This window comes from Hakea prostrata, unplaced genomic scaffold (genome assembly GCF_041222555.1).
Source record: "Hakea prostrata isolate BN-2017 unplaced genomic scaffold, UWA_Hpros_2 contig_105, whole genome shotgun sequence".
NCBI lineage: Eukaryota > Viridiplantae > Streptophyta > Magnoliopsida > Proteales > Proteaceae > Hakea > Hakea prostrata.
Window position 1 is genome coordinate 29,975 of NW_028291224.1, and position 16,627 is coordinate 46,601.

General features: G+C 38.4%; 2 protein-coding genes across 2 annotated transcripts; one reads left to right on the plus strand and one right to left on the minus strand.

Moving 5' to 3' along the window:
- Positions 1-271: 271 nt before the first annotated feature.
- On the minus strand, positions 272-625 carry LOC148998865 (uncharacterized). The gene has a single exon (XM_089141653.1). The coding sequence runs from the start codon at positions 623-625 to the stop codon at positions 272-274; it is 354 nt and encodes a 117-aa protein (XP_088997779.1).
- Positions 626-6,182: 5,557 nt separating this feature from the next.
- Positions 6,183-8,511, plus strand: LOC148998866 (transcription factor bHLH94-like). Its single transcript, XM_089141652.1, has 3 exons — positions 6,183-7,048; positions 7,233-7,652; positions 7,911-8,511. Exons 1-3 carry the CDS (start codon positions 6,590-6,592, stop codon positions 8,007-8,009), a joined length of 978 nt encoding a protein of 325 aa, XP_088997778.1. The 5' UTR covers positions 6,183-6,589; the 3' UTR covers positions 8,010-8,511.
- The last annotated feature ends 8,116 nt before the right edge of the window (positions 8,512-16,627 follow it).

The following is a 16,627-nucleotide window of genomic DNA, read 5'->3' on the forward strand; positions in this document are numbered from 1 at the left end:
AGACTTTATCCTGATTGGTCTGATCAGCCCCAATCATGGTTCCCCTATCTAGATTTTTTAGATCAAAAGAGAGTTTTTCTAATTTCTCCACTGGTTCTCTGAATTTTTTCCTGGTCTCTATTATCCATAACTTCAACAGTAAGGGCAAGAGCCTTACCTTGTGACTTGGAATCTTTCAAGAAAGTTGTATAGCTCTGCCTTGAGGTTTTCTGATCAGATCTGCATTATCCAATGCCTCCTTCAGTTGGAAATTTCACTTTCAAATGCGTTGTTAAACCACAGCTCCAATAGAATTCAGAGTTGGCCTTCCTAGAATTATATTATATGCCGACAAATTCTTTATCAACAAAAATTTAGTAACTGTTGTTACTGTTTGTGAATGTGTTCCCAATGTTATTGTCAACTCAACAGTTCCTTCCACCGAAGTAAATTCTCCAGAAAACCCAAATAACCTTGTTCCACAAGGTTTTATCTTCACAGTATCCATCTTCAACCGTTGAAAGGCTTTGTAAGACATAATGTCTACAGAAGACCCCGTATCAATTAAAACCCTGTGAATGTCTCTATTTGCTACCTCAAGGACAACAACGATGGCATCATCATGCGGTTCTTGGATTCCATCCATCTCTTCCTACGTGAGAACTATTTCCCTCATCTTCTTAATTCTTTTGAGAATAACATGAGATTCAACAGTATTGACATACCTAGCATGAGCTTTAGACTTTGAAATTGAGTTCAAATCCAAGCTCCCCAAAATGATTATGATAGGAGATTGTTTTTGTTGAACTCTTTGATTTTCCTGATCCTTGGCATTTTCATTTGGAGAATTAGATTAAAAATCTCTTTTCGCCTGGTCCTCCTTTGCTGGTGTCTGGTTATTCCACCTTCTTGGTTGATCAGCAGCATCTCTCTGGTGTCCTCCATTTCTCCTTTGGACATATCGATCTAGCCGCCCCTGATTGATTAATCGCTCAATTTCATTTTTCAGAATTTTGCAATCGTCAGTATCATGACCATGATCTCTATGAAATCTGCAATATCTGTTTGGATTTCGCTCTTCTGCTTTTTCTATCATCGATTTTGGCCATTTCACAAATCCCTGATGTTGAATTCGCATCAGAATTTCTGATCTTCTGGTATTAAGAGGGGTATAATTCTCTAGGAATGGTCTTAGAATATCTCTTATAACTTGACGATCAGGACCATTCCTCGGGAAATTTCTACTATTTCTTCGATCTCTCTGATCAAATCGCATAACTCCATCTTCCTTCTTTCTGCTCCCATCACCATCAGTTTCCTTCTTGGCCTGAAGAATATCTTTCATGTTAGCATATTGATTACATCATGTTGTCAATTCTGCAATGTTCGCCGGCTTGTTCATAATCAGAAATTCCAACAAATGATCATCCGTCAATCCTCTGAACATAGCATCATAAGCCACGGCTTCATTTAGGTTCTTTATCTGAATTGATTCTTGATTGAATGTCTTCATATAACTTCGAATCGTCCCCTGACTTCTGGCGAATTGTAGCCAAGTTATCCACCATTTTGCTACTTTTCACGCTGCTTTGGAATCTTGATAGGAATATATTTGTTAGGTCTCTGAAATCTCCAATTGAATCCGGTAGCAGACTGAAAAACCAGGTCGTTGCCAGACCTTTCAATGACGATGGAAAGGATCGACACTTCAAAACATCAGAGTTGCCTGCCAACATCATAACAGAATTGAATTGAGCTAGGTGCTCCAACAGATCTGAGCTTCCATCAATACATTGTAAACACCGGAAGTTTGAAGTTATGCGGCAATGGTGCTGACATAATGTCCTTGGAAAATGGATTTTGATTCATTGCTTCTTCCACCTTTTCTCCATCGTCTTTATTCGTCAATCATTGAATCTGATCGTTCAGGATACGAAATCTCTTACTGATTTCAGATCCATGATCTTCAGATCTGCTGCCTTCCGATTTCCCTGTTTCTTTCTTATCTCTCCGATCTCCAAGAGTTTTACTATTTTTACTCTAAATTTGGCTTAAACGATCATCCTTAGACAATCCCCGATCATCTTAACTCCAGAGGAATGTAGTTTGGATCTGCACTCTCTCCTGATCCTTCTTTGAGAATTGATCTCCTTTGATTTTCTCTCGACCTTTGCATCCGAGGATTTGGTACATAAATCGCCTCAACTCGGGAAAGAGTGCGATATCTTCTAGCAGGCGAGATCAAAACTCTTCCCTCTGGTTGAACTCCAACTTGTTTGATGAACGTTCTCATCAGATTTTGCGTTTCAAGGATTTGATGCTGCATACTCTCAAATCATTCAGTGATTTGATTTGGATCTAGCTCTAATTGAGAAGCAACCAGTGTATTTGCAAGTTGTTTCTCCTGTCTTTCAGAAATTTCAGCAGGATGAGGCGAACGATCTTCCATCATTCTCTACTTTTGTCGAGTCTGTATTGTTGGAATTTGCAGCGTTGGAACTGTTTCTCTTGTCCTTCTCTTCAGATTGATCCTGCTTGGCTCCCTCTAGCTTGCCTTTGCCATTTCAACTGGCAATATCTCCTCTCGCTCAGGCGATTGAGCCATGACCTCTGCTCTAAATTTGTTAAAGCTTGTTCCCACAGACGGCGCCAAATGTTGGTGCTAAATTTGCCAGAGATCTTGGACCACAACCTCAGCACCAATCCAACTCAGATCTGGCTCGATCTAACTTGCTTGATTCCTCAATTAGTCTCTCGTTCTTGAAAAATAGAACACCAGTGAGAAACAGAGCCGATCGTCTTGATCGGTGTCGCGTCACTGACGGTCTAGTCAGAATGGTGAAGACGATGCTCTAGAGCTTGAAGGAACTTCTGAGGTTTTCTAATGGAGTGAAATCAGAAAGTATCAGTGTTCAGGTTGATCTGAGAAACTTTCCCTCGACGAACTCATCGTTCCTCTTTATATAGATTTCCCGCATGATATGCTTTTAACTATGACCGTCGGATCATAGTATAGTATTGGATGGCCATGATTAGACCTTCTTCTTAGCTCCTAGGCGGACCCATAGATCGCTTTATTTAATCATCTTAAACTGATCGTATTAGATTTAGACCGGAGTGAACCATCATGAACCGAGGTTAGGGTATTTTATTCATATCAAATATCTCTCTGGGAAATGTATCTTTCTTGGATACAACAATTCACACAAGGGGTATGTATGTTAGGATCCAACTTTTGGCCGATCCTACATCTCTAGACATGTAGCTTTTAAGGAAACCAAGTTTCCCTTTGCAACTCAACCTCTTAACCACCCTTCCTGCTCTCACCCCACTCCCACCATAGTTACAGTTGATAATCTCTTTTCAAATTCAAATTCAAATTCAAATTTTGAAATCTCCCATCATACTCGAAATTCTAATTCAAATTCAAATTTTGAATTTTCCCACCCCACTCAAACTTCGAATTCAAATTCAAATTTTGAACTCTCCTTTCCTAGTCGAAAATCCAATTCAAATTCAAAATGTGAAATTTCGAAAACTCTATCTCAACCTCTCCCTGCACCCGAAACCTTAGCCCATAATCCACCTGAAACCCTAGCCCATAACTCACCTGCACCATCCCAACCAACTCAACCTCAATCTTACCATATGCAAACCCGATCCAAACATGTCATCTAAAACCCATCTCTAAACTGAACCTCCTAGTCACCTCTTTTGTTGATAATCCTGAAATAGAACCCACCTCATACACCATTGCCAGTAAAGACCCCAAGTGGAGGCTTGCTATGAGTGACGAATTTGATGTTGTCTTACGTAATGGTACTTAAAGTCTAGTTCTCCATCAGCCCCACATGAATTTGATTGGAAATAAATGGGTTTATAGAATCAAACGAAATAGTAATGGCTCTATTTCACCTTATAAGGCTCGTTTGGTCGCCAAAAGATTTCATCAACATGAAGGAATTAATTATTTTGACACTTTTAGTGCCGTTGTCAAACCTACTACCATACACTTGATTCTATCACTAGCAGTTGCCCAATGATGGACTCTTCGCCAATTGGATGTTCAAAATGCATTTTTAAATGGTAAATTATTTGAAGAGGTTTACATGGTTCAACCACAGGGTTTCATTGATCCAGAGAGACCTACTTATGTATGTCACCTTCAGAAAGCTTTATATGGTTTAAAATAGGCCCCTAGGGCATGGTCTCATCGGCTTGGCAGTTATTTACTCACTCTGGGATTCTCACAATCCTCATCTGATACGGCACTATATTTTTGTACTTCAACACATCAAACAATCTATCTTCTTGTATATGTGGACGACATTGTCCTCACTGGATCTAGTTCTTTTGAGGTTAGTTCTGTCATTATGGCCATTGGCAAGGAATTCGCCATCAAAGATCTTGGTGACTTAAACTACTTTTCAGGGGTCGAGGTCACTCGCTCATCTCATGGTTTAGATCTTTGCCAGTCAAAATATTCTTCAGATCTTTTATGAAGGACCAATATGCATGAAGCAAAATCAGTAGCAATCCCAACCTCCATCACCAAAGCAACCACTGAGGAACCTCCCCTCTATAATGATCCATCCCAATATAGAAGTACAGTGGGTGCCCTTCAGTATTTGACTCTCACACGCCCTGATATAACATTTGCTATAAATAAGGTTTGTCAATATATGCATTGCCCTACAATTGATGATTGGGTTGTAGTTAAGTGAATTCTTTGTTATCTAAAAGAGACCCCATCCCATGGAATTCTATTTCGGCCAACAACTAATCTTTCTCTCACTGCCTTTAGTGATGCGGACTGGGCCGGTTCAACTATTGATCAACGATCTACAAGTGGCTACTGTGTCTACTTGGGCCCTAACTTGATCTCTTGGAGTTCCAAGAAATAGCCCATTGTGGCCCGCTCCTCCACAGAATTTGAGTACAAAGGGGTTGCTAATGCTACTTGAGCTAATATGCTTACGTTAGTTACTACTTGAACTTGGGGTTGTCACTTCTGCACCAACTCTATACTGCGATAATATTGGAGCTATTTATCTTACTGCTAATCCGGTCTTTCACGCACGAACCAAACACATCGAGATTGACTATCATTTTGTTCGTAAACAAGTCGCCACAGAAAATCATTCAATCCGATTCGTTCCCACAGGAGACCAAATTGCAGACATTCTCACCAAAGACTTATCTGCTCCAAGATTCAAAATTTTAAAGTCCAAGCTCACTGTCTGTTCTCAACCAATGACCTTGCGGGGGAATGTAAAGGATAAGTCTCTGAATTCAAATTCAAATCCATCGTAACTAGCTCTATCCGCGATTGATCTTATCTCCAACCGATCAAGAAGAGTTTGAGTTATAGTTGAAGTATCAACAAGTAGTAGAGTTTGATTGTAAACAAGTTGCAGTTCAAATTCAAATATTTGAATTGTAATTCATATAATATTAATATACATCTCTCACTCACTAATCTGAGTGTCGTAGAATTCTCTCTCAAACAAAATCCTAACTTAGGATACCAGTTATACGAAAAGGATAAGGGATAATAAAGTCCAATTTTTATTTTTTTATTTTTTATTTTTTATTTTATTTTTTGAATTGAAGTTGGACCAACTTATGCGCATCTTTAGACAGATAACTTTTTTCATATAATTTTAAATATAAAACGAAGCTTTGCCCTTAACCCTGAAGATACTTGAACTTTTCCTCAAAATTCTACTTTATAATAGAATATCAAATATAAATCTGTCTACTACGGTTGATATCCACTGATATCAAATTCAACACCATATTACTTAAACATTTCAACCATACCTATTTCGATACCATGCACTAAGACCATGCTAGGGTTAATCTATAGGTAGAGATTTTTTTCCTTTTTCTTCGGGTAGAACGTAGGTAGAGATTCAAGTGCCATCAAATACTTTTTTTTCCAAGAAATAAGAATAAGCTACAATATACAACATACGAATATACGATGCTGATTGGAGAGAGATGAAATGAGAAAGTAAAGGCAGAATCAGCACATGCAATGCTTGGCAATGTAATTATTTTATGAGAATCTGAGGTACTGGAACTGTCATCACTTCTAGCAAGCCCAAGACACGTTTCAATGTCAAGGGTAGCATTTTTTTGAGGCTCTTTTATAACCAGCTTGTCATCTTGTTTTTATGCATGTTTCCACATAGGTTTTGGGTCCCCTACTGCTAATACCAGAGAGACTGGCAGGGCTCACAAGGTGAATGAAATTGGCAATCCTGGAAGGGCTTCTGGGGAACTCTGCCTTCTTCCTCTCCTCTGAAGCAGAAAAGCACAACTCCTTTGCTGTCCTCTCACGTGCACCCTCTCATCCTAGCTCTCTCTCTCCTCCCCTCTCTCTATGCCAATTAGCCTCTTCTCTGTTATCAAAACCTCCCTTTTCTTCTTCTCTCTCTCAAAAAGTGAGCTTGCAGGAAACTTTTGAAGGATGGTGAGTAGGATTTCTCGTAGGAAATGATTGTACTTGTAGCAATTAATTTGAGTTGGAGCAAGTACTTGTCACAGTGTCAAGGGTTCAATTTGAATTTGTAAGCTTTAACAGTGTTGGGTCTTGAATTTTCAAATGGCAGCACTAGAGGCACTTGTTTCCCATGAGCTTTCCAACTTCCTTCCCAATGACACCATCTCTACTTCTCCAAGCTACTGCCATGGCTCCTCAGGGACAAGCTTCTTGTTTGAGAGAAGTAGTTCTACAGATGGGATTCAAAACAACCCACATTTGTGTCGTTTAGAAACTGTAGATTTCCACCAGACTTCCGGCCGACGACAACCCTTGCCTGAGATGCGACCCAGCATGGGTTCTTCAGAACCCATTAGTAGGAAACTAAATAGGAATTCAATTTGCCATCCAACAATGCAAAGCAGAAAGAAGAGGAGAAGAAAGTCTAGGGTTTGCAAGAACAAAGAGGAGGCTGAGACACAGAGGATGAACCACATTGCAGTGGAACGAAACCGCCGCAAGCAGATGAACGAACATTTAGGTGTTCTACGGTCTATGATGACTGAATCCTACATTCAAAGGGTAATTTTTATCCTTCTGTTCCTTCTTAATTTTCATAAAGATTTGATTTTTAAGTTTATTGAATTCCTTCCAAGCATGACTCTAGTTAGATGGTAATTCAAATTTCTTTGGTTTGAAATGCTGTTGCATTAGCTTCAGAAGGTAGAGCCCTTAATTTGCTAACAAATGTGGCTTGCTAGCGTAGGGTGACCAAGCATCTATTGTAGGTGGAGCAATAGAATTTGTGAAGGAGCTCGAACAACTTCTGCAATCACTTGAAGCAAGGAAAATCTTAATGCAACAAAGAGGAGCAGGAGGAGGAGCAGAAGGAGCAAATGAGACCAAAAACAAAGGCTTCTCATCAGCCCCATTTGCTCAGTTCTTCAGTTATCCTCAGTACCAGTGGTGTCAAAACCCTTATAAATATCAACTGGAGAACAGACCAGCCATTGCTGATATTGAGGTTACGTTGATTGAAACCCATGCTAACCTGAGAATCCTCTCAAGAAGGAGACCCAGACAGCTCTTCAAATTGGTAACTAGCTTCCAAGCTCTCCGTCTCACCATTCTTCACCTCAATGTCACCACCTTGGACCATCTTGTGCTCTATTCCTTCAATGTCAAGGTATTCCTTTTTCTTCTTCTCTACTACTTGTGAACCGGGTCATGTTGGAAACCATGGTCTGGCTTATTTTCACATCATTGATGAAGGTAACAGTCACCCATCTTATCTTTTTTCCAGAATTGAGAGGTAGATGGGTGGAAGAAGTTCATTAAAGAAAAAATCTTCCCTCTTTCGTGATTAAGTTTCTATGTTTGAAAACCACTTCCTTTGCTATCTCTTAGGGAAATATAATCTCTAACTAGATATTCATTATTGCAGGTGGAGGAAGGTTGCCAACTGACTTCAGTAGATGACATAGCTGGTGCAGTCCACCACATGCTCAGTATAATTGAAGAGGAAACTGTCCTAAGGACATAACCTGAGAAATTTCCATGTTTCCAAAGGACATCATCTGTGTTTCACTTAGTTTCTACAATGTAACAAGATTTTCAAATGTAATTGATGACTTCTACAATAACTTTTCCGTTACTATTCTGTGTTTCATATTTTCTTTCTTTTATTGTACAGTTAATTAGTTATTACTTGTTTACATAGTGATGTTAATTAACAAAAATGAATGATTGTTACCTTGTTCGTGTTCTGGGTTTCTCAGTAAACTCAGCCTACCAAAGTGTAACGGTGAAATGTGTTGACCGAAAAAAAAAAACGCTGAAATGTGCTCAAGAAATCAATTTGAACAGTTATATCATCCTACTGTTTGTCTTCTCTTTCTGGTATACTAATCCAACAGCTAAAAACAGTTCCATTTGAATCTGGATGTTATATGTAAAAGGAAGATTTTTGCCGCTCATAAACATTTCCGTTTCGAATGCTGCTTAATAGGAACTGAAACATTCAAACATACCCATTTGCTAAACCCTAGCTAGCCCACATTAATGTGTGGAATCTTGGGTTGAACCAGTACAGATGGGAACCAGGTAAAGTTGGTGCGTTTCTAAGATTTACAGTGAAGGAAAAGACTCGTCAAAGAAAAGCAGAGAAGGAAAGGGAGATAAGACATGAATGGCTACAAATAACAAATGATCATACACAATAACAACATTTGTCATTTTCCGTGACCCTCCATAACTTGTCTTATATGGTAAAAGAAGTGAAAATATTCTTTGTTTTAGAGGAGGAAAAAAACAGTGAGGGGTTTCTGGTATCGATGCATTTCGAATTTTGATGTCTTTGCATCCTTCAAGATACAGAGTAGACAAAGTACTCTCTCACTCTATGTATCCACGTTGTATAGATGACCACTTGGGGAAGAAAGAGACGGGTACTAATGGAGGAGAAAAAGATGGCAACAGAGTGAGAGATACAGCCAAAAAAAATGACTGCCGCTAAAAGAGAGAGATGGATGGATGGGTACCCATGAGGAAAAAAGCAGCAGCAGGAAGGTATGGCAGAAGTGAGATGTTAAAGGTAGGCACAGAACAAATAGAGAAATGGTAGATGCCACTGACCACGAATTTGCTGATGAGTCTAATCACCTACCTAAGATTATTTATTTATTATTTCTTCCCCCTTCGTTTGAACATAAAGATAGAGGAAGATGATTCTTATTTTCAAGTTGGCACTGAGAAGGGTGAATCAGTTACTCATATTTGTCAAAATTAATCCTAAAATACTTATCCTAAGATGGTTTTCACTCTTCGATCTGAATAAAATGGATCTGACTTTATTGAATTATGAAATGAGAAATATTACAGAGAACCACTAAAAGGAACTAAACACTCTCATCTCAGCAAGTAAAGTTACCCTGGCCTGATTCACCTATCCTCACAAGTTCCTTTAGGCTGTGTTTGTTTACAAAGGTGAGGTAGTAAAAAAAAACATGTGGGCGCTATGTGTAGTGGGGTAAAGGAGAAGGAAAGGAAAAGAAAGGGTTTTGTGGAAAAGTGATAGTAGTGGGTCCCACTTTTTACTTTCCTAAACTTTTCTACAAAACCCCACCAAATTTGTGGGGTTTTAAAAAGCCTTGGGGTGGGAAAGTTGGGCTGTCACCTCACTAGACAAGTTTCCTTGATTCAAGGAAGCTTGTCTCTCACTTTCCCACTCCAAACAACCAAACAATCTACAATTTTAGGATTTAAGAGAAAAGTAAGAAATCTACAATTTTTTTTTCAAGAATTTTCCCACCCCACCTTTATTCTAACAAACAAATGCAGCCTTAGTGTATCAAACAAAAAAGGCAAAGAGCAAAAATCATAAACTAGCAACCCAGTCGGCAACCCCTACAGATTACCGAGTGTTAGGGATATTAAGTAGAATATCCCCTCCCTTATTTCCTTCATTATATGACATATGTATGTTGTTTTATATGTAAATAATAATCTCTCTATGTATGTTTTTTTATTTTTTTTGGGAATAGGAGCTTTCTATATACGGCATACTTTTCTTGGCAGCGGTAGGACTAGATCTTGCAAAGTTGGCTTTTGTCCTCTCTCATCAAGGTGGTTCATGCTCAAGTTGTAGGGATGCCAACATCTGCTGATGTGTGGAAATATCTTCTTGCAACTTATGCGCATGCATTGCAAGCTCGAACCATGCAACTATGTATGCAGTAGCACAACATTGGCAAGGGTTCCTATTCAATTTTAGACTATCTTCTTTGTTAATGTAACCTAGAGGGGGTGAATAGGTTACAACTAGTGGATTTATCCGAATTTTTTATGGTTTAATCTCATATACAATATAAAGTATGCAAATTTAAATATAATTGAAAAAATTAAATTGAAGTTGTACAAATTTGCAAACACACAACCTATAACATAAGTTTTTATAGTGGTTCGACTTTACAAATCTATGTCTACTCTTCTCTTGGCCTCAAAAGATATTTTCACTAATGATTCTCTTCAATATGGTGGGTAGAGAATCAAAAATTTATAATCTTTGTTATGGGACAAGAGCATCCTTTTACAATATTTGTTCATGGGCAAGAACACCATCTATAATCTTTGTTCACGGGCAAGAGCACCTCTACATTCTTTGTTCACAGGGAAGAGCACCCTAAACCAATTCTAGTCTACCTATACTTAGAATTGAAAACAAACAAATACAATAGATAGAAGAATATTATCTAACAAGGGATGTGACACTTTATCCCTTGTGTAAATGTGATGCAATGAGAGTTGTATACCCAAATAGAAATAATTTTCACCATTAATAACCTTCCAACAAGATCCTTGAATCAACCCAAGCTATATTCTAATGAGCTTGCTTAAACACCTTAGTATGTTCTTCAAGGACGAGGTAAGGGTGAGAAGCAAAACACAATTGATTTATTGTAATTTGAAAGCTTGAGAATATTTGGGGAGTAGATGATCAATTGGCAACGGTTGTTGCTCTCAAATGAGGTGGATTGGGATTATATAGATAGCCTTCAAGTGTCTTAGTCAAACCTCAAATGGATAGAAAACAGACAAATTTTAGTCCAGATGGAAGTCTGCCTAATTTAGACTGATGTCCATATAATTCAGATGGAAAATCCGTTTGAGCTTCTATGACCAGACGGATGTCCATTTGAGTCACAGAGGCATAGAATGGAACTTTAAGGGGGTTTTAAGGTCTTCTAACCGACCATGTGTCTTCATACACCCTTTTAACATGTCCTAGGTCAATTTAATGACATGATGCATAAGATTTTTATGCATATGAGTGCAATTATGTTTATATATGCATGAAGGTGTTCTAGGTCCTAATTTGCTAAGTATTCTTGCTTGAGCTTGCGTTGATGTTCTTGAATCTTCTTGTACTCCATTCTTTATGCTCATCTTGACTTAGACTTCATATCCATCTTGGTTTGGTCTTGGCCTTGACTTGGGCTTGGGCATCAAACGTTGAGTTGGATTTGGTTCACTTACTCTCATATTGAACTAGATATACACAACTCAATATAGCCATTAGTAATTCATGTTTGTCATCATTAAAACTAATAGAGGCTGATGTGGAAATGTTGACATGGCATTTCCCAACATTCTTCATGTTAAACACATCATTGATGCCCTTGTTTGGCGAATCAACTAGTTCTAAATGCTAATCTTGTTCTCTTTGTCTTGGGTAGACATGGCCTTGAGTACATGTCAAACCCCACCCAGTCAGACCTAGTCATACCATGAGGGTGATACACCACAAGATCTAGTGTCACATCCTCCCAGCCGGTACCCTAACTGGCATACCCGAGAGTGTGATCCACAGCCCGAAGATCAGGTATCGAGTAATCAACCTCCCACATAAACAATAACATAATCATGAACAATAATAATCGATGTGCGAAAGATAAACCATAGATCCAAATAAGGAAAGAATGAATCATATATAAATCAGAGTACTAAATATAATCAGAGTGTCTAAATCAGATAAGTAAAGTGAGGCGAAATCTCACTCTACAACCAGCGAAAAAGTAGTTCTAAAAGAGAATAAACAGGATATAATCTAATCCCAATAGCAGGTACAATAGGTAACTAAATTGTTCTCAATCTTATAGACAATATCCCTATAAGTATAAATCTCATAGATGGCACAAGGGCGCTTCAACTCTATGGTCGGACTAAGCATCGTACGGAGCATAACCACTCGCGGGATCTTCAGTGTAATTGTCGTAACCGCAATCACCTTCCTGGAGATATGCCTCTTCTCCTTGCGCTTCTTCATACGAGCATTCATGATATTCCGAACCTGTAGAATAGTCTAACAAACATTGTACAATAAAGGAATGAGTTTCAAAGAAACTCAGTAAGGCAGTTAAATCCATAATGACATAAACGGCAGGATTACAAAACAAACATAAATGCAATATGGTATGAGACAAACAATGAATGTATGAATCTAACTCTATATATGCTGGTCTCTATTGGCAGACATGCTTTAAGTCATAGCACTGTACTTCTTTAGGAAAGTCTCATTCACTCATCATCAGTTGGTAATGGGTCCTTCATCCCTCGGGACATTCCATGGCTGGGGGTATAGGTCACCACTCTCTCACATAACCATTGGTCTAAGTACCGGCGCATGTCAGGGTAAAGCCTAGCCAAATGCAAGTCTTCTACTTAGTTACATCAAGTCAGATCCAGATACGTCCATTCCTCGTCCCTGACGATCCTTTCCGGTATCCTTCACACTAGAGTCCTCATAGTCCCTGACTACGGACTCATCAACCCTATTGGTCATCCACATATGGTAAACGGGAAGCTCTCACGTCCTCTCACTGGTTGGTTACCGGTCTTGAGCGCCCGTGAGCCCAAGTCTAACCATATGCAACCCTACCGATAAATGGTCCCCACAATTTGATTCCTGTCCTCTCACGGGTTGGTTACCGGTCTTGAGCGCCCATGAATCCCCATTGCTACCACGGGTCGTTCGGTCTCAATACCCCTCCGATTAGGGCCTGACATAACAGGACATCCTAGCCAAACACTACTAGACAGTCCTAAATATGTCATCCAACAGTTTAGGAAGGTGTCCAGAGGGCATCTCCGGAAACATCCCATAATATTCCCGTAGTAGTCCAAGGACAGAAGTGTCAAAAGGACACCTCTCCTTTCCAAACCATACTTAAGCATACACAAGCATCAATTCATAACATCACATATATGGTAACTTCATATATGGAAAGAAATCAATAATTACAATCAACTTGTATATAACTGGTAAGTAAATCATACATGAGTCAATTCAATATAAATAAGTAATGCTACTGATATCAAGACAATACCACAGTAATATAACATTATAAGAATCTAATTAAAGAAATAAATTAACAAGATTCAAATATAGAAACTAAGATATGCAATTTATGTCGTTAAAGAAGTAACCATCCTTACCTTTTATAACTTGCAAAGGAATCCTAAGAAATCAAGTAACATCTTGACAAACTTGAGAAGAAGGTCCTAAACAAGTGTATACAACATATTAGGAAAGATCCCTAACAGAAAAGATACCAAAACATCCAAAACAGACCAAATCTGGAGTTGCTTGTACTCATTGGTCGATTGGATTGGTCTATCGCCTTGATCGACCAATCAGTCGACCAATGAAGACAGTAGCCTACAAAATCAGAGTTTTAAGATATAAGATCCGAATTTGGTGGTTCAAAAGGGTACTAAACAAGGGGTAAACTACATTAGTAGTATCCTAACATATAGGGGACCTCAAAACACTAATCGAATCAAGTCTTCAAGATACAAATTAGGAAACAAAAAGTTACCATAATTAGATCAATCATGGTTCTTGAAGAATTCAAGATAGAATTCATAGACAAGAACAATAGGAGAATGAATCATTGATTCAGATAAAGATATCATGAAAGGCATACTTAGATCTTTAAGAAAATAGACCTAAGAGCATAAATCTAAATAAGGAAACAAAACCTACCATAGATGTAACTATCATGATTCATGAAGAAAATATGGTTTGGTAGAAGAGAAACAACTAGAGATTGATAGATCATGGATCATGAAAAGAAAACACAGCAATTGACTACTAACATGATCAATATAGTAGATCTAAGAAGATCAGAATTCAAATCAAAAGATGAACAAAGACAAGATCATGATTTGATCATGATTCCTTCAAAAGCTTGCAATGATCATGGTTAAGATCATTGCATTAGCCATTAATCCTTAGGAAGATCATGAGAGACAAGTCCAGAGATGTTTGCAACAGAGAATGCAGCATCTCCTCCACTGTCTCAACTCAAAAAGGAAAGAAAAACAGAGATGGAGAAGAAGAAGAGAGTGTAGACATACCTTTGATGCAAGAGGAAGAGTTTTGACGAAGATCCGTCAAGAAAAACACCAAGGATGCAAGGGAGATGACTTGCAGAGGTCTTTGGTTCGTTCCAAAGAGTTTGGAGGCAGAAAATACGAAGTAGACTCGAGATTGGACTTAAATAGAGCAAGCAAGACCTAATTGCCAAAGACAGAACCCATTGGTCGAGTGGATTGGTCGATTGGTCCAGTCGACCAATCAGTTCAGCAACTCCTAAACAGGGAATTGAAGACCCAGATCAAATCCAATCCTAAAGGGGTTTTGCACACATATCAAGTGACTTACCTAATAGGTAGAAATGCCTTCAAACCATGATAGAGAGCACTCCAAGTCCATCAACTAATCCGATCTTCATCAAGATTCAGTTTCCATAAATAGAACCTTATCATCAACTCTCATGGATTCAAAGCCAGACACCAAGTCCTCTCTTGGGATGGCCAAAAGCTGACTTCTTACTTTACTTCGGGTCACTGGACCTACAAATAACAAGGTTTTCGGGTCAAGGTTAGTGCTGGGTTTCACATCTAGGGTCCCGGCCAAATCCATAACACACACCATTTGGTATAATCAAAGATCAACAAAATATTTAAACTAATAAGTAATGTGAGATCTCTCAAAACCCTAACCCAAAAATCTATATTGTAGGTCCGAAAACCTGGAGTACAGGAAGAAGGCAACTGTGGGCCATCCAAATTGAAACCATTGGATTAAACTCTAAACCAATATAAGTATATAGAGATGATGCTAAGTTGGGAGATCTTTCAGATTATGGAAGAAGAACTAACTCGAATGTTGACAGACTTGGTAGATGGATCAAGAGTATAGTAATGATACAAGTAGAAGGATCCGAAAAGCCACATAAAGACCCTTCTATAACTTAGAATAGGACCTAACAAGAAGCTAGGGCTTTTAGAGCATCAATACCCCTCTTAGATCAAAAGTACCAGGCTCTAGTAGCTTGCCTTGGCAGCCCCAAGTGACTAGCCAGATTTAGGGCAATAGGGCATTTTGGGAAATTGATGTTTTTGAAGCCCTATTTAATGATTTTTCTTTCTAAAATGTGTCATTATGTTCTAAAGCCATTAGAGAACGTCAGAGACTTCAAGAGAACCCTCTCCAAGGTGAAGGAAGGTGTGGAAGTATCCGTCAAGGTTTCTCTTTGTCGTTTCTCTTTCTAAAAGGTTAGAAATTATCTTCTTCGTTCTAGTTTTTCTCTTTTGCTTGTTTCTACCTACTATATAAACCTAGAAGAAGGTCTATACTTGGTGTAATGACCTATCTCTACTATCCTTTTTGTTCTAGAGTGAATCTCCATTCACTCTAGCTCTTTTGTGAACTTCATGGTAAGATTTCGGAGAAGACCTTGTATAAGATCCATTAGATTTTAATACTTTGTGGTTTCATCTCCAAACCATGTGAGACCATGATCTATTATGATTTCAGACCTTTATCTTCTATCGTATTTACTCTAGAGTGAATCCCCATTAACTCTAGCTCTTCCATGAATCTTACGGGATGGAATTGGTGAAAACCTAATATAGGAATCGTTAGGTTTTCAATTCTTTTGCTATCATTGATCCTTAAACCATGCTAGATAATGTCCTACCATGATTTTAGAATTTTCTAGTTAATTTTGGAGTTGTCTGGAACACAAATGAGGAGTTTTCTATTGATCTAGGCACTTTTTGACCATACACAGAAGCCTTGGTCACCTACCTTGGCAACCTCAAGCAACCAAGCCAAGTGTTGGCAGATTGGTGGCTGGGTTTTATTCTCTTTTCAAATCTAAACCTCTAGGGTTCTTTCTAACTTTGAATTCTCATGTTGTTAGGACTCTTTGACAAGTTTGTACTCATCCTTTGACCTATTCTACAAATGTTTTGAATCGATAACAAGGTGAGACGTGCACTTAAACATAACCCTAGTTACATTCTTTTTTTTTCAATAGGACTTGAATGTATGTTTTATGGTTTAGGAATGATTACTATGACTATAGTTTTAGAATATAGTTGATTAATGATGTTATGCATATTTGTTAAACATGTGACTGTTTGGACTTGGAATGAATTGTGACATGATAATGTGATAGGATTCATATTGTAATGTGAATTTAGGTTGTGATTGTGAATTGGGGAATTCCATTCGAGTGTTTCTATCTTGGGATATCAGTGGAGGTCATATGGGACACAATCCTGTGACTCCCCTTGGCTCTTTTCATGATC